The sequence below is a fragment of the Eupeodes corollae genome, chromosome 3 (assembly GCF_945859685.1).
Source record: "Eupeodes corollae chromosome 3, idEupCoro1.1, whole genome shotgun sequence".
In the NCBI taxonomy this organism is placed as follows: domain Eukaryota; kingdom Metazoa; phylum Arthropoda; class Insecta; order Diptera; family Syrphidae; genus Eupeodes; species Eupeodes corollae.
In genome coordinates this window covers 124,749,974-124,774,703 of record NC_079149.1, presented here as the reverse complement: position 1 = coordinate 124,774,703, position 24,730 = coordinate 124,749,974, and the positions used below count along the sequence as shown (strand labels likewise).

At 33.0% G+C, this 24,730-nt stretch overlaps 1 protein-coding gene across 1 annotated transcript; it reads right to left on the bottom strand.

Moving 5' to 3' along the window:
* Positions 1–302: 302 nt before the first annotated feature.
* Positions 303–24,340, bottom strand: LOC129948837 (serine palmitoyltransferase 2). Its single transcript, XM_056059925.1, has 5 exons — positions 24,102–24,340; positions 10,094–10,417; positions 9,174–10,019; positions 4,590–4,852; positions 303–4,365 (listed from the first exon to the last, which is right to left on the bottom strand). The coding sequence occupies exons 1-5, from the start codon at positions 24,261–24,263 to the stop codon at positions 4,149–4,151; spliced, it is 1,812 nt and encodes a 603-aa protein (XP_055915900.1). The 5' UTR covers positions 24,264–24,340; the 3' UTR covers positions 303–4,148.
* Positions 24,341–24,730: the final 390 nt, after the last annotated feature.

The following is a 24,730-nucleotide window of genomic DNA, read 5'->3' as shown; positions in this document are numbered from 1 at the left end:
GTTTCTAAGCAATTCGAGTTCAAAGATAAAATTTTTACACTTGAAATGCTTGTTTTGTATAATATTTGCATAGTTATAATAATAATAATTAATAATAATATTGTGTTGCGTTGCACATAAAATGTAGAACAACTACCTAATTTATATCTAATTTGTATGTTTTTTATTATATGATAATTCCTTATTTTTTCTGTTTTCTTTTTGTCTTTTTTTAACACATGAGATTTTTTTAAGGCAAGTGAACACTAAATCTTTTATTTTATTATTCATTAATTTTTGTTTTTCTTTTTTTTTAATTAATATTAAATGTATTTGGATTTATATACAGGGTGTTTTGTTTTTTGTCTTCAACTATTACTTTATTTTGTTCTGTTTAAGTTTTATAATATGTTTTATATGTATTTTGATTATTTTTGTTCTTTTTTTTTGCACTATCGATAACTACTCATATAATATAATATATTTATAGACTCTGCTAGGAACAGCGACAATTCTTTTTTTTTCTTGTTCTTATTTAAATTTATTTTATTGATACTTAATTGTTACAATAAGTTAAATTGAATATTAGAAGAGAAGCAGTTTTGTTTGGATTTATTATTATAGAAGGAAAAATGTTATTTGATTGGTACAGCAGTGTGATTTATTATTGATATCTCCGTCACCCGATATATCAATAAAAGCCTGGTTAGTGATATTTGTTTTTATTATGTGATAGAAAATGAAATAAATTAATTTTTATGTCACAACATTTAAATATTTACTATGATTTTTCCTAAAATTGTTCCATTTGTTTTTGTTTGGTGAAAAATTTATATATTACAGTTTCCACTACACTTTTTTGTATTGATTTTTGTTCTTTTGTGAGGTTTATGATTCTGTAACACCCTGTATTTCATTAGCTTTAAGTTTTTAATTTGTTTTTTGATAAAAATTGTAATATTTTAAAATTGTGTATTAGGACTTAGTTTAGGTACATAATATTAATCTTAATTTGTTTAATAGCAGGTAGAAATATTAAAAGTTATATAATTTTTTTGTTTGTGTTTAGATTTTGATCCGCTTTTTAAATATAAATTAAACAATTGAACTAAGTTATAACATTAATAAACTAAAGAAAAAGTATATTTTTTGCCAATAAAAAGCTGTCTCAAGTTTTTATATAAAATGGAAGTTGATGAAATTATAAATAAAACAAAACAACAATTTTGTTTTCATTCATCCCAATAAAAATTTTACTACACAAATGTTAGAATAAAAATACTTAAACTATTTCATGTTTTCTTCGTGATTCATGATAAGATTTTAGAAACAGTTTTTTCAGATTTCAAAAATTAACTTCACTTTATCCAGAGCTCATTTTCTTTTGATTCTAAATTCATGACCTTTAAATTATAATACATGACCTTTAAAGATTGCGCTTTACGAAATGTCGAATGATATTGAAAATATCAATCACAAAAACAAAGAATAAGAATAAGAACCATAAAAATATTAAACTTATAAGAAAAGCAGAACTTATTAAATAAAATTTACTAAGAAATGTAAATTGAAATGTCTGCTAAAAAATGTATTAATTCTCCTAAAAATTCTACTATTCATTTCATTTTCCTATATTTTTGGTAAAAGAGCGAGGATTAAGGAGAAGAGACTATCCTGGACGTACAAAGCTAGGCACTGATTATGATTGGAAGCCAAAGAGAAGATTTTATTTTTAGTACCTGTCATAGTTGTAGTATTAGCAACTTTAGGAAAAAGATCAAATTCAACCTACCTATTATATTCTTTAATTTAAAAATAACGAACATTTATTCGATATTTGGAAATGATTAAAATACCTTAGATAGGATGTTTGAAAAACATAAACAAAAATGAAAATGGTGGTTTTAAAAGTCTAGTTATTCAGCCCAAAGAAGAAAAAAACTATCACTAAATTCGTGAGTTCCGATTATGATGGAATTCCTTAACTAAAGTGTAAGGTTTTTTTTCAAAATGTCCTATTTTCATTAACGTTAGTAATCATTTTTAGGAATTCTTCAAACAAAAATACCTTCGTCATTAAAAAAGTTCAAGCGCTTCGGAATCGTTTTCAAATGAGTTAATAAATATTTTGATTCAAGTGAAAATTTAACACAATTTCCTATATTAACTTGAATTCGTATCTTAAGAACGTTCTGTATTTTTGAAATTCTAAGGAGAATTCAGTTTGTAACGGGTTTTTATCTAATTTTGGATCAATTCCGCGGATATCAGTATTCAAAGACAAGAATTAAAAGGTCTCATCAAAAGGACAATAAAATGACAACACGGTAGAAGCGATAGTTGAATTCTCAGTTAAACATATTTCAGGTTTTATTTCATTTAAACATCATCTTTCGCTTTTGGGGTCTTGTCATTTTATAGTTTGACAACCGTAACAGACGTGAATTAGCCGTCACATTAAAACAAATATCAAACTGGGAAGTTTTTCCTATCTCGAATATTGGGAACGTAAATGATTTTGATATTTTCCTCAGATTTAATTGGTACCGGAAAAATAATTCCAGGAAATTTCGGAAGCCATTGCTTTAAATTTTTATTCAAGGGTATTTAATTTCCAGCAATGAAGCTGTAGTGAATACAAATTTCCTTTAGAATTTTTCCCTCTCTAGAACATTGTGGACGTACATAAGCTTAAAAGTTTCCTTCAGAAATACTTGCTATCGGGAAAAAATGTCCAAAAAAATTAAGCTACAATTGCATAGAATTTTTGTTCGATGGTAATCTATTTCCAGGGATATTTCCGATCATGGAAAAAGTTCCTAGAAAAGGACCTGTGGAAATTTCGATATTTGACTATTAATCTTGAATTGCCATCATAATAGTCAAGGGGTAAAAAGATTTTTGAATTATACTCGTCTATATTGACTATCAACTAGTATTGCCAATTGTCGCGTCTTAGCCGATTCTACCCGAAGTAAAATTGATTTTCTAACTACTGGGACACAGACTTCAGTGGATGTTTAAGTTTTGATTGTTTCCAGTACTTCTGATCTACTGAGTTGTAGTCAATTATTTCTCTGTTAGATTTATATTACCTAACGAAATATAGAATAGACTATCAATAGAGAATCGAGAATTATACCAAACTATACATTTATTTATTATTAACTATTATTTACATATACTTAAGCTGCACTCAGTTCTAATTTGTAGTTAATGTTATCAGGCACATACAGATACATCAATCATGAATTACGGCTATATTAAGACATCAATTAAGAAAACACGCATGAATAACCACCGATATGTTTTGTATCGGCCTCTTTTTGCCTACGTCGTAAATTTTATTTTATGGCTTTTCTTCTTCTTGAAAAAATCAACTTTTAAGTTTAAATTCTCCAGCGCTTTTCTTTTTCAAAAATTTGATTCACCTCTATAAATCATGAATAGAAAATGAAGACATGAAGGCATAAGCAAATAACAAACAAAAGACAACGAAATAAAATAAAAGACTTCCCTTGCTAAAGAAAAATAAGAACACTAATAGAAACTGAAGACATGTAGGCATTTTCCTTTGTGAGAAAAAATAAAGAATAAAAAATAGAGAAAAATATTCAATTTGAAAAAATATATATATAATACTTAATTAAACACAAAATAAGAAGTGTTGTGACTTACATTATTTTATGATAAATTCTTTTGTAAATAAAGTTTTGTTTTGTTTCTTTTGTCTTTTTTTTTCTTTTTGTTACTTTAATAATTTTTTGTTTAACATTAAAAGCATAAATTATGAAACTAATTTTTGTATGTTATAAAATATTCTTAGGTTTTTAATACTTAATTAATTAAGCAGCAATTAAAAAAGTTCTATTGAATTGTGTTCATAAATGTGATTTTGATTTTTGTTTTTATAGACTTCGCAGTTTGTTTTTTTTTGTATTTATTTTTATTAATCAATACACAATTTTAGTGTTGCTGCTTAATTTTACACTTAAATAGAGATTTTCCTAAGGGAAAATTAGTTTGACAAAAATTTATGTATGTATAAATATAAATTATGACGTGTATTTGTTGTTTTTTGTATTTTTGTATCTAGGGCTAATTTTAAATTTTGTTTTTTTCTTTTCGGAATATGAAAGCAAACAAAATAAACTATTTTCTCTTTTAACTTAATAAATAATCGGATTAGGATCTCGTGGTTTACGTGAATACTTTAGGCCAACTGAATCACTTATTTCATCTATCACTTGCAAGGCATAATCAAGCTGCTCTTTAGTGTGAGCCGCTGATAGGCAAAAGCGTATACGTCCTTCCATAATTGGAGTGGCAGGAAACCCAACTCCAACAACAGCTACCTTACGGAAAGTTAGTGTACGAACTACAGCTCTGTAAAATAATAACGGAATTCATATAATTCACACTTCATAATTTAATAATCAGAGAAGATTCGATTCAAAGCAAACGCTTGAGACTTCCGAAGTTTTGGGTCTATGGAGAAACTTCTTCGTTTCCAAACTTTTGTCGTTTGTTCAAAAGAATATCAAACTGACGGTTGCTTTGAGTTGGACCTTCCATTAATCATTTATAATTAGTTTTTAACAATTACTTACCCAATTTTGGAAAAAAGATAGACGAGCATCGGTACAACAGGAGAATCTTCATGGCCATAGGTAATGACACCCATTTGGGCCAATCGTCGTCGGAAATACCGTGTATTCCGAGCTAGTTGTTCAATTTTTCTACGACCAATGTCCGAACCATCTAATCCCATGATCATTTTCATTGAAGTTAAGATTTGTTGTGCTATTGGTGGAGACATTGAATTGGCATAGCAGTGGGCATGGCTATTCACACGGATAAAATCAATTAGTTTCTGCAAAAAGAGAAATGTTTTTGTTAAAAAAATTAATGTTTTTTTTTTAAGCGTTGAGTGAAATATTTTCCAAAATTTGTATTTAGTGTCGATTTAGTTGGCGGGCTTTAAAAAAAGATCCTTCGGGATAAGGCAAATATAATATAATGGTGTCAGCTGGCTAGAGAATTTTGTATACACTGCGAGTCATCAGACTAGAACACTTCCTAGCTTAATTGATTCCAACCAAACAAAACGGCCAAACAATTTTAATTTTGGTTTATTGCTTATGGCCAATTAAAATATTAGCCAAATAAAAAAAAATATTAAGTTTTTGTGTTTTTTATACTTTGTAATAATTAATTTGTCAGACATCTTTACTTGCAAAAAGTACCAGCAACATTATTATCTACAAACCAAACTCTTTATACGGGTTACAATTCCATCCTAAGTTGTGTTAGTTATTGTATAGAAATGTATCATACCTTTTTAAATATGACAAGGAACCTTTTAAAACAAACTTTGAATACAATTGCTCAGTAGTAAAAAGAACGTGACATAAGGATTTATTTTACTAACTTTCAAGTCCCTTTGTCGTCTAACCCTGCCCAATATTTGTCGATCCTCACCTAAACCAAGTAAATTTGCTTCCCGTAATTAGTTCCTGTGTTGGAATATTGTTTACTATACTCGTAAACTTTACAAGCAAGTCATCCCATCAGGAGCCCACAAATTTCCTTGCAAGAAACCGAAACAGCTTCAGCCGGTCTCAGTGGAGACATCTAAGCTCACCCGATGAAGCTCCTCCTTTTGTTGGAAGAAATGCGAATCTTCGTTGTCCAGGATTTTATGTTATATCTTTAATAAATTGCTAAATAACTTTGTTGATAAATGAAAAAATTCCAACATAACTTCCATCTATAAAAGTGCTCCAAAGCAATTCATTCAGAATTAGAGAATTAGAGTTAGTAATCTATTTGTAATCGGGTTTCTTTTCTTTTAAAAGAAATATTATCTCCATGGATTTGTACCTGGCAGGTTAACATGTGTTCATTTAACAATTTTTACTTATTTCATTTTAAATAATATTGAAAAGGGTTATCGAGTGGATTTTGTCTATACAGAATTTGCAAAAGCATTTGACCAGATTTGAATACAAAAACCCAATGGAATAGGATTTCTTTACAAAATGCTCATAGCTTAAGGGGAACACTTGATACGTTAAAGTTAAGGCGAAAACTTCTAAATCAATAAAAGTTACATCTGGAGTTCCTCAAGTAAGCCATCTTGGTCCACTACTTTTTCTTTTATTTATTGACGATTTACTTAATGTTTATTTCTTACGGTTGCAAATGATCTAAAAATAATTGTTTTATTTATCGATTCAGTTGATATCTGTTACAGTGTATCAAGTAAGAGCGTGGTCGTTTTAATTTAAAAAAAGAAAAAGGTAATGAAACTTTCATATTTATATATATGTAGATTGTACACGTTGCGAACAATGTTGCAATTTGGTCAATAAGGTGTCCAGTCGCCACCGGCATCGATAATTGCATGGCATCTTTCTACTTTCTACTAATTTGACGGCGTATTCTAGTGGCAAGTATCTCCAGATCTGACGAATTTTGTAAGACAACTGCTTCAAAATGTATGTGCGTCTTCCACGAAGCTTCTGTTTAATATATGTCCACACATATTCGATAGACTTTGCATCGAGCGACTGCGACGGCCAATCCAATGTAACGATGCCAGATTGAGTCTTCCACTGAGTACAGAGCTTGCTGCGGTGTTTAGGATCGTTGTCCTCCTGCAGAATCCAATTTTCATTTTTTGTGATGAACCATCGTTTGGCACATGGCAGTAAAGCCTTTCTGTAGATTTTTATCATTTTCTATGAATCTGCGGAATCCCTGCTTTGAGAAGCAGACCCAAAGATGCACCTTTATTCCATGTTTTACGGTACGCTGAACAAGCCTATTGGTGAAAGTTGACCAGGCTCGCGTGAGGACATAACGTGCCCATATAGAACATTCATCAGTAAAAATGACATTTTCAAAATATCTATCAGCATGCGCCTAAACCTTTTACCATTAATTTTGCTTGTCCTTGCCCCAGTGTTAAAGCAGGATTCCGCGAAAACAGATTCACTATTCTCTTTTCATCTTTGTTGTCGACATTTTTAACCACTTTATATCGCTGTATGCACTTTTGTACAAACGCCTTTGACTTTCTCATATATTTAGCAGCCGCTGATTGCGACATTTTTGGACCTTTCGGGTGGATGCAAAGGAACACGTAGCGCGAAGTGTTCTTTGCACTCATAGCGTTTAATGTGATTCTCTTTTAAAAGATCAATGACAACTGAACAATGCATTAAGGACAAAGCTTCCCTCTATCGGCTCGCGAAGGAATTATTAATTTCATTAACTGTTGGTAAAGTGGACCACGCTCAGACATACTATACAAGAAGATCTTAATAGGCTTTTAGAGGGTTACAATAAAAACAAAATGCTTCTTAATATTTCTAAATGTCAAATTTGTTCCTTCACTCGTCGTTTACCTTTGTTTTTGTCTGAGAAAGTAATCGTTGCATTCGAGTAAGTGCACAAGATGAATGTTAGCATTTGCGCCAACCATGACCAGAAAAACAGAGCTTTAGAAATAAAATGTCAAATGCCAGAATCGCCGATCAAATGTTGCCAAGTCCCTTAATAACGAATGTCGAGATTCAGTTCATATTCGATTCATTAAGAACAAAAATTCAGCAGGTGTCGATAGTATATCTAACGTTGTACGAAGTCATTAACCAATGGAGGTTATTTGCAAATAAAAGGGAGAGGACAACTCAAATCTTTCAAATTTTCAGGGGGTCAATAAGTCTTCTTCCGAGCATCAGCAAAGTTTTCGAAAATATCATCAATCAGCCTCCGACTAAGCGGGCTGCGGAAAACATAATAATTCCGAATAAACATTACACAATTGCTGTTCAGGTTGAATGATCCGGTATGGTTAGAGGGTCTTTATCTTATATATGTACATTTTTTCAGTTTATTAAGGGGTCATAGGGTTTTGTTTTTGAAATTCTAAGCAATTTATACGCTTTGTCCGGAGGGGCTACGACAACAATTGTGGGCAATAAAGAAGCTGAAACTGTCAACATCTACAAAATGGCGTCGTTAAGAAAAGTTTGTTTTAATTCTTTTAAAATGGTAAAAGTAAATACATTCATTCATATGCCCTCAGTTGTGCTACCTGAGTTACAATGTCATCAAAATTGAAAAACTAATTTACATAAAACTGCGCTTATTGATCCAAACGGGAATTTTACACCAGCGAGGAAATATCAACCGCCTAAAAATAAAAAAAAGAGCCATTGATTACCACTTTTATGGTTTTCACCATATCCTGACTTATTACGCAGGAAAACAGGACGTTTACCGACTTTTTAGATATTTCACTAATTGACAGCTTCAACTCGTATACTTTTTCGGATTGACTACTTAAAAGGTAAAAGTTGCTTGGCATTCGTGTTTCACCTTTGAAGATCTAAAACCTGAAACAGCTTAGAAATTTGGTAAGGTATCTAAATTTACAAACCTTACACAGACACAAAGTATAGATGGTTCTTTTTATCCATGTAGGTGTATTTCTTCCTAATGGAAGTGTTTAAAATGTTTGAATAACTAAAAGCATTTGCATATTAACAGCAACCACAAAATGATCAATTATATGAAGCTTTTTATGGGGAGGGGGGGTGGATGCTAATCTCATGGCTCTCAGTGTATACAAATTGAACATGTGACCCATCTCACAGTCTTCGAATCTAACCACGAATGGTACAATTGAAAGTTGTTAATCAACCAAGTAACCAACTTACCAAAGTCCACTTCAAGCTATAAATTAATTTAACTAGTTAATAATTAAAAGCTTAAATCATTAGATGGAAAATCAATAACTTCAAACAAAAATAAAAAAACAAGACAGGGAAATAATTTCGATACCAATTGGAAATATGTAAAGCCACCATTCACAGGCTATCTGAAAAATATACCTAAAACATTATTTAATGAACTGTAGCTTGTTTAATTTTAAAATAAATCATGACAACCCCTTGCAACTGGTTGTTCCCACGAACTTATCCTTGTCGATATCGATTTTCTATAAGGGTTTAAGGTCAAGCTGGAAATGGTAACTAACAAATCGATAAGAATTATATTTGTTTATTTTAAAACCAAATATTTAACAGACCGCCAAGACAACAGAAAAAAAGAATCAACAATAAAATATTCAAAAACAAGGAATTTGTTTTAGATACGATTAACACCTATTAATAAATCTTTACCTTTGTTCCAGCAATATAACCACCAGCGCTGCCAAAGCTCTTTGTAAATGTTCCCATTAGAATATCAACATCTTTTGGATCGGCGCCATAATAGTCGACAATACCGCGACCATTTGGTCCCATCGCTCCCACACTATGCGCCTCATCCAAATACAAATAAGCTTTGTATTTCTTCTTCAATGCAATAACCTCAGGCAATCGGACAATCGAACCCTCCATACTGAAAACACCTTCGACAATAATCAAAATTTTTTTCCATGGTTTGCCTGTTTTTGGGTCACCATTAATTGTACATTGTCGCAGAACACGTTCCAGGTCTTTCATGTTATTGTGTTTGAATACTTTAGTTGTGGCTCCTGACAATCGAATGCCAAGTATAATCGATGCATGATTCTTTTCATCGCTCAAAACCAAACATCCAGGTGTGAGTAGGGCTGGGAGATTGAGTGAATTCGTTGCAAATCCCATTCCGAATACGATAGCATCTTCGGCACCCACGAATTCGGCCGTCAGTTTTTCGAGTTCCAAGTGCAGGTGAGTTGTCCCCAATTCACGACGGGGACTGCCCAAAGCCAAGCCGTCTGTTCGGCAACGCTGTTCAGACTGTTCGGCACAAGGACCCTCGGCCGCGGCGAATCCCAAGTAGTTGTACGACCCCAGGTTCAAGCATCGTGTTTCTGTTCCAGTGAACTCAAATGTCCAACCGTAATCCTTGGTTATGCGATCTTTGAGAGTTACCTCTGCCCCAGGGACACTGCAAATTGGGCGATTCCAGCAATCTCGGACTCTTCGATAGACATACCGGGAATAGAAGCTCTCGAAGGCATCGTATAGCGTAACATAGCCCTGAAAACAAATCGAGTTTCAGACTCAGTTAGTCAGTTCATGGATTTCAAATCGATTCAAAATCGTCATCTTACCTCTCGATTATTTTCTTTAGCTACTTTTGGGGCACACATCAATTGATTGATGTAGCCCAATATCATGAGCAGGTAAAAGCCAAGATATGTTAGGCAGGCTGTGTGTAGAGGAACCTCTTCGAATGACGATTTGCTTCGATTAGGATCATCATAGAAGCCTCCTCCTCCTGATGCTCCTGTGGCTGCTTTTCCGTTGCAGTGTTGTTCATGTTGCTCTTTATTGTATACATTTCCGTTTGCAGTCTGGGTAATAGCATTCGACAGCGATGGCGACGGCGACAGCGTTGTTTTACTCTTGACATTCCCATTTGTGACAGGCAAAACCTGAAATACATAAAAAGATATGCCAAAACGAAAAGTGAGTGAATGTCTTCTTCTTCAATTGAATTTAATTTAATATTTTTTTTTTGTCATGGGTGTACTTTGAACTCTCAATAAATTGTTGTCTAAGGGACAAAAGACAGCGCCAACAAAAGGCACAATAATAAATAGTTGTATCCACACCCGGAACCTCTTTATTGTCCCATAATCAACAACCCAACTGTGAAAACAGTGAATTCAATTAGTTTGTTTTTGAGAGAGAGAAATATTTTTAGAAAACCACATAAATGGACCCTAACGTGAGTTGACTGGCAGCTGTGTAACAAAAAATAAAAGTGTAAGTAGCAAAGGCCTTTCGGGCTTGTTAATAAAATATTTTGATTTTCCATCACTCCTCGGACGAACAGATTAGCAGAATCTAGCTCAAAACTCAGGCGATTATAAATGGTTTATTATTGATGGCGCATGTAGTTTGTTTGTAATTTGTGGCCAACCCAACCAAGCACATGTCTTTCTCAAGAATTATTAATTCACTAGTGCAGTTTATTTTTAAAGAACACCCCACAAACGAACCTAATAAACTTGCATTCTTGAAAAGAATAGAAAAAAAAACATATTTAAATAAATAAACATGAGAGTCTGGTTTGTGTGTACTTGGTGAGGAATTTATGACAACCCAAAGATTACGTAGCAATGCAACAACACAGAAGAGAGGAGAACAGAACAGGCAAAGCACAAGGCGTATAGCACACTCTAGCAAAGCAAATTGTGAGTCGATTTTTATGAAAGATTAGAGATATAAAGACGCCAGCCAGCCAGCTAGCAAGCCAAAGCGATTAAAAACAAATATTGCGTCACATTACCAATGTCAAGGTTGCGAATGTGATTAAATAAAATTTAAGGAAGGCGAGCCTCTTGTATAATTATTATTGTAGTCAATGAACTCTCCCACAAGAAACTGGAATTTTAATATAGTGCATTGGCAGTTTGTTTTGAAAAGATTTGAAAATTACGTAAGATAGGACTTAATGAATAAGTTTGAAGTCACTTAGAATGGCGTTCTGGTATATATAAAGAATTTTCAATAAGAAGTTTCATTTTGAACAACTTCTTATTTGGGCAGTTTTCATTTTCGACAAAAAAAAAAAACACATAAATATTTTCGAAATACTACAAAATAATTTGAGATGGTAGCAACGGGATTTTATAAAATATATCAGTGACTGCGAACAAGGTTCAGCGATTTATTTCAAAATGCTGCCTTTGCAAAGTTTTTCCGATGAAGGTTCCTTTTTTTAAAGGTCCACTACCGGACTCAGCATCTGGCGTCCCCGCTATTGTTCTGAAGATGAGTTCTTCTATCCTCCTTTTTTTCGTTTTTTTTTTTCCGGGTGGATGAAAATAGCATTTGTTTATCAGATTTCCAAAAAGGTCGAATCTTCCTCCCCTTAGACTTATTGACAGATCGCACTAAGCTTCCTTCTAATTCTAATTTTAATTCTAATTCTAATTTTAATTTAAATTCTAATTCTAATTAATTATCAGCTCAAGAAATACCTCAAAGATCGAAGGATTCGTAATGACTGACACTATAGCTTTCGTAGCAAAAGTACAAGGAGTTTTTCAGATGGAGCACTTAAAAATTGAAAATAAAAAATAAACTACTGACCGAATTACTGAAGTCTTAATTTCGTTCCTTCTGTAAAAATAAAACAAAGATTCACTGCAGAAATGATGCTGTTAATTACAGTATAGAAATCTACTGACTGTCTTCACTGACAATGACTGCCTGACTGATGTGTTCAGTTTTTTATAATTCTTGCCGGAATTTGAGATTTTGTGTTAGACTATCTGCACAGAAAGGTTAAATACAATAACGCATATTTGGTGTAATAAATAACTAGACTAGAGTCTTAAACTGCGTACAATACATGCGTCACAGTTTACAAGCTACTGGCGTGTCTTTGAAAATATGTAATTGTTTTGTTTGTACATGGCGTAATGATACATAAGTGCTTAAGATTGAGAAGCCTTAGATCTGTATCCGATCCTTTGCTACAGAGAAAGTATGCATATCTTTCGAGTAACTGATAAATCCTCAAAAAAAAATGTCTGTGATAAAAAACCGTGGGTTTTTTATTAACTACAATTACTTTCTTCTTGAAGCTATTGTGCTACCAAAATTGTTTATTAATACATTTTTTTGGTTGGTGCAAGTGAATTAAATTTCGAACGTCGAATTGTCACTTGTTATGAACTCCCACGCTCGAAATCTATGATAATAATTTGTTTTGAATAAAAAAGCGGAACTTCAATCTACCGCACCGCATATTAAAAATAATGAAAAGGTATTTTAGAAATGATAAGATAAGCAAATAAATAATGCTTACTCATTACTCAGTGTCACTGTAGTCATAAATAAAAAAACGAGTTGACTCATTTTATAACAAAATATTGAATAGTTTGACTTTGAGCTTTGATAAGTTTTTTTTTTTAGGTTCCAAACCGTCAAAACAATTTTTTTCCCGAATCGGGTTTTTTTGTTTTTTAAATCAAACAAATCTATAAAAATAAGGAAAAAAGTTATATACAGAATATGACGTCTTTGTTAATCTATTTATCATATTATCGTGACCTAGTTAATTAATTTTCACATAAAAATAAATAAAAACAATAAAGGAAAAACAAATTACCCTAAATACTATACTAGGGCTAATTAATTTGAAAAAAAAAATGAAAAAGAATTGAATTTGTTTACAAACAACTCAAAAACATGAACGTTGTAATAATGTCCCTCTATATCAAAGCACTTAGAAAATGTAGTGAGTAGAAATTAGAACTTTTTAATTCTAAACTTCCCTTTCACATCACTTAGTAATTAAAAGCAAAATTACAACATTCCATTTCGAAAACGTGTGTGCACTGCACATTCATAGATACCTATCAATAAAATATTGAGTAATAAGCAAAAGTTATATGTAATGTTCTTTTATCTATACACGAGTCGATATAACTTTTAAAATAACTAACTATCAACTATTCCCCACCCGTAACGGCTCTAGAAGAGGTTGCAAAATAATATAACAGTGCAATAAAATTGACCAGATTCTCTATGCCAACCATGCAATTAAGCGACTTATTATCTCATTGATGAACTAACATCATAGCAGTTCACAGTGCACATGGCACATCATCATCATGAAAATGATGCCTCTCATGTTAATAGGTGTGTCATCAATATAAGTGATACCACCAATATATTGGGCATCATGCAGGCAATGTTATACAATTCTGCTATTACCTAGCTCTAAGCATCAAGGTATCATGATTTGATGGTTTTTGTTAGTTTTTGAAATGGAAAATATCATTCATATCATTTCTAGTAAGTACAAAATGCTTTCCAAATGCTACTATTCTGGAAGAGGTTTTATTGCTCAGTTAAACGTCACGAAATAGAAATAAATTTGAGATTACTCACTAGACATAGGACTTTTTCTTAAAGCCATTGAATAAATAAACAACTCGCCCCCTAAGTCTCGTCAAAATTTGTCTTCTACCAGGCACAGCACCCACCACCTTGCACAAGTACTCGATTCTTACATTTTAGCTTAAGAAACTCTTCTACGTTTTTATATTTAGCAGTGATTGTGTTTTTTAGGGATCGGCATTAAGTGCATGACTAAAAAAGTATAATGTTTACTTAGGTTTCTGACCATTATCATCATCATGTCATGTCATGTCTTTTTCAAACACGCTATGTGCGTGGGTTTCTATAGGACAATTTTCAAATACATTTACACATTTTTCTGCTTAAGTTTTTATTTCTATAAAAGAGATACTTATCGTTGTTTAATTAGAAGAAAAAAACAACTCGTCACTTTACTATTTTGCTTGCAAAAATAAGTCAACAAATTCCAATCAATCAATCGATTAGATAAATTAAAAAAAAAATTGGTTAAGTACATAATATTTGAGGCAGGTACATTAGTACTCAGATATGTACTCAATGTTCATATGTTCTTAATAATTTATGAATGAATGACTCACAACAAAAATAGATTTGTTTTTATTTTAAAGATAAACCAGAGTAAGATTATGTTTATTTTATTATAATCATAAATATTATCTACCAAAAAAAAAGTAGATTGTTTATGTTTTGAAATTCTCATGATAAAAACATAAAAAAGAATCCATCGGTGCGGCGGAGGCGGTGTTTGTTTTTGACGTCGTGTGTACTTGAATTAAATGTTTTTTTTTTATAATCATCAATCATATTTATTTTGGTTTCCAATAAAGATTTGATGATTAAGTTAAGTTTAAAAATTGATTGAGAGGAAAATTAATATTTTAAGACTTTCAAAAGTTGTTAAATAGATAGTACTTAAAATTGGTCGGCATTTGGCTTTTTATAGAGAGAGAGCAGAGCAGAGGCAATAAAGTTTTTTTCTTTTTAAGCTTATTTATTGAAATGATCAAGAACTTATTCTGATGATGAAACAAATACTTAGAACGGTTGATGTATACTAAGTAAATACAAAACATGAAAGAAAGAGAGTTGCCTTCTATAGAGAATTTTTGGAAAAAGATGAGGTTCAACGATTTTGTGGCTAATATTGATATAATGCATGGTTGGTATGATGGCAAGCTCTTGAAAAGGTCTCCAATCTTAAAAATATGACTAACATTCAGAGAATAGCATGTATAGGTGCTACTAGTGCCATGAAGACTACACCAACTGTAGCCCTTGCGGCATTCCTCTCACTACCTCCTCTTGATATATACGTAAAAGATCTGGGGGTATACGGTATAATAACTGGAAAAAAGAGAATAATAGCTTAGAACGTGGCTATGAGCCTTAATTTGACGGCAAGTTTTTACACTTGTTTCCCCTCGCATTGTACATTCGCTTAGTTTTTGAAATTAACCAAAAGAATTTACGCAAAGATTTACTTTCTTTTATTTGGCGAAATGCTCCGAATGAGTTCCTCTTTCTAAGCTACCAAGATACACCTCTTTGTTAACGTTTATATTGATTTTTTGAGTAATGAATCAAACCTTATGCATATCGGATAAACCACAGCAACCACGATACTATCACAAGGAGGCCATCCCAACATATGTTTCTGGAATGAAGCAGGGGGCTTTAACATATACCATATCTTCAGTGGTCTGATAAATTAGCGTTGAAGTGACATCTAGGGAAGATAACCCTAGAAGTGGTCGCCCGAAATCTTGTGGAATGCAATCAGTCGAGCTTTATCTACAATGTACATCATTCCTAAAAATGATTTTTAATTCCACTTCAGACTTTTTAAACTTATATTAAATATCGATGACACTTAGTCATTCGATTTGTATATTTACTGATACTTATTGGGTTTGTACAGTTTTTATCAGTAAGTCAACCCCTGCCCCAGAGGAAGGACGACAGTCCTGTTTTTACCATCATTCGCAAGATCTATTCTGCGTTCGCCCACAAGTTGAGAATTTTCGCAGTGCAGTTCTAAGCTGTGCCTTTTTCAATCATTATGAATTGATCAGTACCACTCATCATCGAACTGCACTGATTTCTCAAACTTGTTCCCCGGGAGCCCCCACGTGGCTGTGCAAGACAATCATATAGCATCCCTACATCTACACGGAACTCAGTTTGACTCATACTAACTGGAAAAGTGGAAACATAAGAAATACTATTGACATTGACTTCTATACTCAAAAAGGCAATAGCCTTATGGTCCGGTTAAAGCTATCAGTAAAATTATTATTTTACATTTTTGAACTTCTTTGAGCTAGATATATTTTCAACAAAAGATAAATGCAATAAGATGAATTCTAATGGCAAGACGTTCACATATTAAGATAGAAACGACTTTGTATGTTAAGTTGAGGAGACTGATTTCTCTAAAGTTGTTGCAGTTTAGACGGTCGCCTCTTTTCGGTTTGGACAAATAATACTGAGGTTCCATTCTTGTGGCATGTGTTCTTTCGACCATATTATGCAGACCAAATTATGTCCTAAAAAGCTCGACATTTAAGTAATCTGATAAAGCGGTTTTGTTAGAATTCGTTTTAGATATGGCAGTATTTCTTCGTCTTAGTTGGAGAGACGTGATTTTTGGCTTTTGTCGTATGTATTGAATTGATTATCCTGACAGACCGTGGAATTCGGCTCTTCGTCGCCATCTTATTCTATGATGTTTCCACTTTCGTCGAGGTTTATGCACCTGCTCATAAAACATTCGAACTTCATTTCTGCTTTTGAACCACTCAACATCTTCGACTGAACGTTTCTTATGACAATTTTAGCTTAACAATTTATTTTTCATAAAGTTTTTAGTCGTTTTTCATTTTTGAATATTTGCCTCCCAAAAAAGATGCCATCCAAAATTATTGTAATCGTTATGTTGCACTAAAATTCAGTGTATCTGCAACACAGTACTTACAATTGCAAGTCACTTCTTCCACCGAAAACGCACGTCACGCATTCATAATAAGATTAAATTGAAAGATTGCTATAAATGAAGTGACTCTGTGAGCACCTGTCACCTCCAAAGGCATACTTCCCATAAATTAAAAATAAAACTTTTCATAATATTAGAATTGTTCTAAAGGAATAAGTATTACATAAGCATATTATGAGCAATTTCTTTTTTTCCAAATTTGGATAGAAATTTTAATGTTGAAGATTTGTATTTAATGGTTCCATTCCATTATGTACACAATTCTATCATACTTGAATACCACGTGTGAGCTCTGTCAATGCTTATATTTGTTAACTATAATTGTGTAATCGTAAGTACCTTAAGTATTTAATAAAATTTGAAGAATAACTCAAAGTAAGTGGATGCAATAAAACAGAAATGTATTAGATAAGATAGACCTACGTAGTTTTGTTCAAGACACTTTCTTTTAATTTTTTTAAGATAACACTTTGTTTTATGTTTTGCACTTAAAAACTATACTTTAGACGTTTCCTCATATGACATCGTCACTTGTGACTTAACTTATCAATTTAAAACTCACATGAAATTAAATTAAATTAAATTAAATTATAGCTCAGTCAACTGTTCATTTTTATCCATGTGATTTTTACTATTGATTAACACAATCTCATTCATTAAAAAAGCAACATTTATCAATATTTCGATCATAAATATACGTTTTCATTGAGGCTAGATTATCGTATTTGAAAAATACCGAAATGATTATTAGGAATTTAATTTGTTCCACTTTCTAAGATATTTCTAGGAATGCTTAAATTTCTCAAAATCATGGAATTTCATAATTTTTGTTAATTGTATAATTAAGGTAAGGACCTCATTCTTCTCAGAATAGAGTATTTGCTTTTGCAATCAGACGTGTTCTATTAATCTTTCATCAGCCTGGAATTTGATTCGATTCATTTAGCTTAGTCCCAAAAGTCTCCGTACAGCAGCATAAATTTATTGATTTTTGAAAAAAAGTACTAGGAATAAATGAAAAACCAAAGTGGTAACATTGAACAAATTTTGTTACCACCTTCACCTTTTTACCAAATTTTAAAAAATTCATGTTTTTAATATATTTTTAAAGTAAATACTTATCTCAGAATCAACAAAAAAAGTTGCTGTACAGAGACTTTTTGGACTATGTGTATATCCGTACTGCAAGTCATTAAGAAGCCTTCAATCTTCGATAGTCAATCGGCGTTTCCATGACCTTGGTGAGAAGGGGCGTGAGTGCAATCGTTTAATAATTACAGAGGTGGAGAATTTGCCTTTTTCGGCCTATTGGCTGAACTAATGTCTTTTACAATTTACTCCGAACCTTATAGCCTTGAAAGAACAAATCGTCAAAACAATAGCGGGCACTCATATAGAGAGCTAACAAATGAAATGTTGTTGGCCACTTGATATATATGTTTTCTTTGGGACGGATGCTTTTAACCCTATAAGAGATACAAATTCTCATTCCCAAAATTTATTTATTGAATTCGTTAAACAAACTAAATTTGGAACTTAAGACTTATATTACATTTATTCTTAGATTTATAGATTTACAACGCTTTAAACAATTTGCAAAAAAAAGCTAAACTGAAGTGTTGAAAAAATGTACTTTAAATGTTTTACTTTTAAAATCATCGCGGAACCAAAAAGTAATACTTTCTGTAAACTGAAATCAGATGGTTGAGGGAACTGTCTTTACCATAGTTTGATCTGCCCGATGTAGGACGAAAAGGAACTTGTCTTCTAATACTTGAACGGCTATAAATAAAGCTTAATTGTTCCAAAATTGATGGTGATATGACTGACCCCTTGATTAACTGTATAATAAAGCACAGCTGAATGTACTCTCTGTGTTTAGAAAGCGATGGAAGATTTATGAGCGTGAGCCTATAGTTGTACGGTGGAAGTTCGAGTCTATTGGATCATCATGGGAAGAAAGGGAGGCAGAAGCTCATGAATCTTCTTTGTACTCCTTTTATTCTGTTTAGAATGAATAAAAGGGAGCCCATATTATGAAGCCATATTCCAATATTGGTCTTAGAAATGTTATATAAAGAAGTTAAAGAATATAAGGGTTGCGAAAATCATGTGAAAACCGTTTTATAAATCCGAATGCCTTATTTGCTTTTTTAATAATATATTCATAATGATTTGTAAAAGTTAATTTTGAGTCAAGAATAACACCTAGGTCAAAGAAAGTCTAATTGATAGTTGAAACATTTTGTTTGTGTATAAAACACATTGATTTACATTTGTCTATGTTTAGTTAAAAATTATATATAAAACACAATTCGGGAAAACAAGTTAGATCATCTTTTAGGAGTAAACAGTCGTAAAGTGAGTCAATACGTTTGAAAATTTTAATGTCATCAGTTTATATTAAAACAGATGAGTGTTTTATAATAGAAGGTCGTTAACGTACAAAATGAACAGTAAAGGTCCTAAGTGGCTACCTTGTGGTACGACAGAGTTGGTATAAAAATATGATGACCGCTCATTCCTAAAAACTACGATGTATGATCTATTATATAATTATTTGTTCTGCGTATAGAAATGCATTTAAAGTTTTATTTTATTTTGGTTTAAAAACGACATCTCGAAGGTGGCTACCGTTCTCATCAATGCACTGAGATAGTCGGAATTTGAAATTGTTTTCCACTTTTTCCAGCATATCTGTGCTTATGTCGGCAATAGTAGCACGAATATTATTTGTAAGATGACGAAGGGTCTTTGGACGATCAGTGTATACTAACGATATAAGGTAGCCTCACAGAAAAAAATCACATAGGGTTAAATCTGCCGATCGTGCTGGTTGCTGAAGATCGCCTCTAAGAGGGATGAGCCGCTCGGGGAAGTGTTTACGCAAAATATGCATTGACCTTCTTGCCGTGTGAGCTGTGACGCTATCCTGTTTAAACCACACTTCCCCTACAAGTTTGGACAGAAAAAAATCACAATCATGCTGCAGAACGCTCATAATTGACCGTAACTGCTCTTTTGTACTCTTCAAAGAACCATGGGCCAATAATACCGATTCTGGATATTGCACACCAAACAGTCCCAAGTTCATGAAGTCACCCTCATCACTAAAGAAAACAAGGGCGTCTTGAGGCAGGTTTTCAAAGAATGCTTTACATGCATTTTTACGCGCAAAATAATCGCGTGGATTAAGTTGTTGCACTACCAATTTGTATGGGTGAAAATTCGTCTCACTGTGTGACTAGAAACCCCTAAAGCAGCCGAATGTTTGTGTGCAGATCGCAATTCAAGATCGAATTTCAAAATCGGCGCCCTTACCCTTTCTATGTTTTCTGGCGTCCTGCAGGTGCGATATTGAAATAGTTTCTAAGCAAGCTGAATTTCGATGATTCAACGACTAAAAGAAAAGTAGGCCTCCACGGCGAACTCACGCTCTTACTTTGTCCACTGCATTGTTGACACTAAACTAGTCTTATAGAAAACCTTAGATAACGTGCTTTCGAACAAGCCATAAACCAATGCTCTGCTATTTATAGCCGCTCAGTTGCGAGATTTTCAGATAAGGAAGTAACCACGCCCCACCATGTATTAAAAACAGGTTTTTGAAAATACCAATCACATTTTTTTTAAGCTTCGTAAAAAGGTGAAGGTGGAAACTTACTTTTTTCAATGTTACCACTTTGGTTTTTACATTTATTCCTAGTCCTTTTTTTAAAAAAAATAAAAAAAATAAAATTTGGCTGCTGTACGGAGACTTTTTATAGGAAGGACGTTAATAGGAAGCATTGTGACTAATAAAAGATCCTCGAATAATTGATAAGGCCGTCCCAGTTGGCTTTTTCGTATTACCAAGCGGTTCTCTTACGAGGTCTTCGAATGCTGATACAACAAAATGGTCAGATGAGGCTAGAGAAGATAGAACACTTATAATTTCAGATAAGGTCAGAAGTAAGGAACAAGTCAAGGGTGTTTGCTGCTTGATCAACGCCCGGTATTCAAATGGGCACATTAGCTGAATGAGGTGGTTAAACTTAGCATAAATCTCATCGAGTGATATCCGATCCGAACGTAGAAAGCAAGAAGAATTGTGTACATTGAAATCGCCCGTAACAAAGATTTTTTAGGACTTAGGCTAGCAAAACATTTCGAAAAAAAAAATATTTTTTGATTAAAAGTTACAAAACGTTGAAGACAATATTGTAGGAGTAATTACTTTTCTCAATTGGAATTAATTTTGCTATTTTCCAAGCAGATGGAATATAACAATTGTTCAGACAGTTATTGAACATGGGAGTTAAAAATGGAGCTATTGTGGTTTTGGATTTACGCAGAATAAAATTTGGAATGTTGTCAGGGCGAGTAGATTTTTTATTTTTAAATGAAGAGATAATGTTTTCAACAGAGTTTGAAGAGATAAGGAACTCGTTATGGATATCCACAGATGTGTTTGAGAGAGAAAAATTTGTTATGTTAAAATTTTCGTTCCAGATCGAAAAGAAGGAGTTGAAAGTTAAAACTTCTAACGAAGTGACTGGGTCAGCTAAGGGGGTTTTTAAGGCAAAAAGTTTGGAATAAAAGGTTTCAAATGTTTCTATTTTTTCGGAAGTGGAGGAAAACGAATTATTGCGGAATGATAACACATCATTTTTTTGTGTTATGATTTCTCTTTCGTCGGTTATTTGATCTATAATCTTGAAAACATTTGAGTGAGGTATCAAGTTACTCAACTTCATTCTAAATTCTTCGTTTAGCTCTAATCGAACCCGGTCTTTAATTATTTTGGATAGAAAGTTTATGCGTACAGATAGTTCCATATAAAGCGGATATATGATAAATTCTTTTTAGTTTTTGTTTACAGATTTTACGAGTTTTATATAAACTTAAGGTGGGTGAAGAAATTTTAAACCAATTTTTATGTATACTATTTTTTTTATTGTGGAGGTTGATGCAATTACACGATTTCACTGATTGTATCAATGAAAAAGTCAATTTCTAAATTGGAAAGGTTTCTATTGGTTGGGATTGATTCTATAGAGCTAGAACACTAATAGTGTACTCATTAGAGTCTGAAGTAAGGAACACCACCATTAACGTCTGATATTTGATTTGTCTCGTTGATCAACTGAGTAAGATGGGTAAACTTACCAAAAATTCTTTGGATGATGCCTGACCCAAATGTAGAAGCCAAGAAGAATTGTGTACATTGAAATCAACCGTAACACCGGTTCCTTAGGATTTAGAACAGAGGCTGCTGTCATTTTTTGAAAAAATGTAATTTGATTAAAAGTAACAAAACGTTGTAGACCCTTGTAAAATGTTTACTCGAAGTATAAAAATAAAAGTTCACTTGAAGTTTCATTCATTCCAAAATTACAAAAAAAAATAACTCTGAAGTAACATTTCGAGACTTAACTATAAGCCACGATAAATGTTGTAGTTTAATAAATTTACCTACAAATTAAAATAATTATTTCTCAATCAGTTAGGAATTTCATTTAAGTTTGCCGAATAACCAAGGGAACCCCTAACTAATTAAAAACTATATTATTATTAATTTAAATACGTGCGTTACACACAACATACACTTACAACTCGCGTAGGTGGATGGAAACAAACGGTTACTAGCACACGATCCCCACAATATCTGCATTATAAGAAGACCGAACATCTAATCAAATTAACTACCGCCACATGGAGAAAATTATTGATAGCTGAGCTACACAAACAAAAACAGTAAGTGTATCCAATTACGTTCGTAGCGAGTTATTTTGCATGATTGTTAATTTATATTTTTTCTGTTTTGTGGTTGCTTTGGGTGTGAGGCAAACTATCAATTAAATAGGTACGAACAGTATAGTAGAGAGATAAATAAAAATATGAGTACCCACCATTTGCACCTAACTACCCTAAAATAGGAACATAAAATTCAATTACTTTAATTATTAGACAAATAAAATGAATAAAAATAGAAGAAATAAATGAAACTAGAACATACAAACGTCCGTAGAGGCGCCGACAGCCGCCAAGTCGTGTGTCTGTCGACCAATTCATTGACTTTACAACATTTCTCAATCAGAAACAAAATTAATTTAAATGGAATGAAACTCAGTCCATCTAAACTGACAATTTAGATAGGTACCTAATTTATTGATGGTATCATAACAAAGTCCTAGAAATTATGACTCGTACCTACTCGGTGCGTTCGTCGCTCGGTACGGTGGTGGTGCTCGTATGATTGTACTTAAAATGAACTGATAAGAGAAGCACTTCTATCATCAGCTGATAACAAAACCAGTTGCCTAGATAATCGCTCGCGCAATGTCATGAGTAATTTCACCGGAATATTCCCACAACTTACCAACTATAACCTTTGTAGGAAGTTACCTTAACTATGAGTGTTCTTTTTTTTATGGAAATTATTGTACTCCTGGCTTCTGAACTAACTGTGTCTCTCTATAGCCTATGACTTTGACTTGAAATTGAAACTTGCAATTCGGAATTTACATTAATTATCGCTTGCATAATTAGTTTAGGTGGTGTAAATGTTGAATTAGCACGTTTTGTTGTGTTATGTACTCAGTACAGCTCCCTTATTTTTGGTGCGGTTGAATCCCATGCATGTACAGCAGGCAGGAACTGTCAGTCAGTATGTCTACACTATACGTTTGACACCCACGCCAGAAGCTAGTGATGGCCGATGGCGGGCGGAATTGCGTCTTGTGTGGGTGCAGAAAACAAACATACCACAAATACAAACATTTTATTTTGGACACAATTATGGTCAGAAGATGAGGGCGTGTGACCCAGTTAATGGAATGTCCAGTCTAGTCAGACCGAGGACGAGGAGCAGTGAACTGAAGGGACATAACACTACGACGACGACGACGACGACGACCACACCACCGTTTTATTCAAGTACTGACTAAGTGATTTTGAATCTAAATAGAACAAAATCACTCAGGTTTCTCTTTACGTCGCGTCGTCGTCGGCCGTTTCGTTGTTTCTATATTAAAAATTATGACTTATATATTGACCATGAATGGCTGATTGGTTGACAGAGCAAGGGAATGGCAAAGGGCCCACGGCGACAGCAACAACGACAACGACAACTACGGCGAAGGCACGAGTTCGGTTCTCGATTCGGGTTCGGGTTAATGTTTCACACACACAAAATAAAACTAAAAAATAAATCTATCCTGATTTAACTTTTTTGTAAGACTTACCCCATTTGAAATAATTGTGCCGTTTGTTGAGGGCTTAGGCTTTATTCCGTTTTTTAGACGATGACGCACTTCGATATGATTGATGTCAGGCGATGCAGTCTTAAAATTTTCAGATGGAAAAATTAATTCGGCTTCGCCGTCGATGCACGCGAATTTACCCATTCTGTCAAGTCAAACGATTTACCAAACACTGCGAAAAACGATTAAAATTTACAAATGAATTTTTATAAATATTCCCATATCGCATTGGAAGTGGGACTGTCTAATGTCTTCTTCATAGACAAACCATATATATGGTTTGTCTATGGTCTTCTTCTTCATCTTTCGGTTTTGTCGGTACAGTTTTATAAAATGAATTTGTATTTTTTACATGGATGAATTTTATTTTGAAAGACATATGCTATTGGAAGTAGTTGTGCTAGTGACTAACAGGTGGCTATGGGTTGGAATGTGTTCAGTGAGTTTAATTTCGGTTGACAAGTGATAAGGTTCGTTCGGTTAGTTGATTGTTTTGTTTTCAACTTATTGGGATGTATTCATAGAGAATTACCAAAGTCGTGATTTCTTTATTTTTAGTTTAAGGCTTGTTGATTTAAAAAACACAGCTCTTATTCATAGTCAATTTTTCT

Coding starts and splice junctions, on each gene's coding strand:
- LOC129948837 (XM_056059925.1), bottom strand. CDS start 24,263: ATGGGTAAATTCGCGTGCATCGACGGCGAAGCCGAATTAATTTTTCCA. Junction 10,020..10,093: donor CTAAAGAAAATAATCGAGAG/GTAAGATGACGA, acceptor ATTTGTTTTCAG/GGCTATGTTACGCTATACGA. Junction 4,366..4,589: donor TATCTTTTTTCCAAAATTGG/GTAAGTAATTGT, acceptor ATTATTTTACAG/AGCTGTAGTTCGTACACTAA.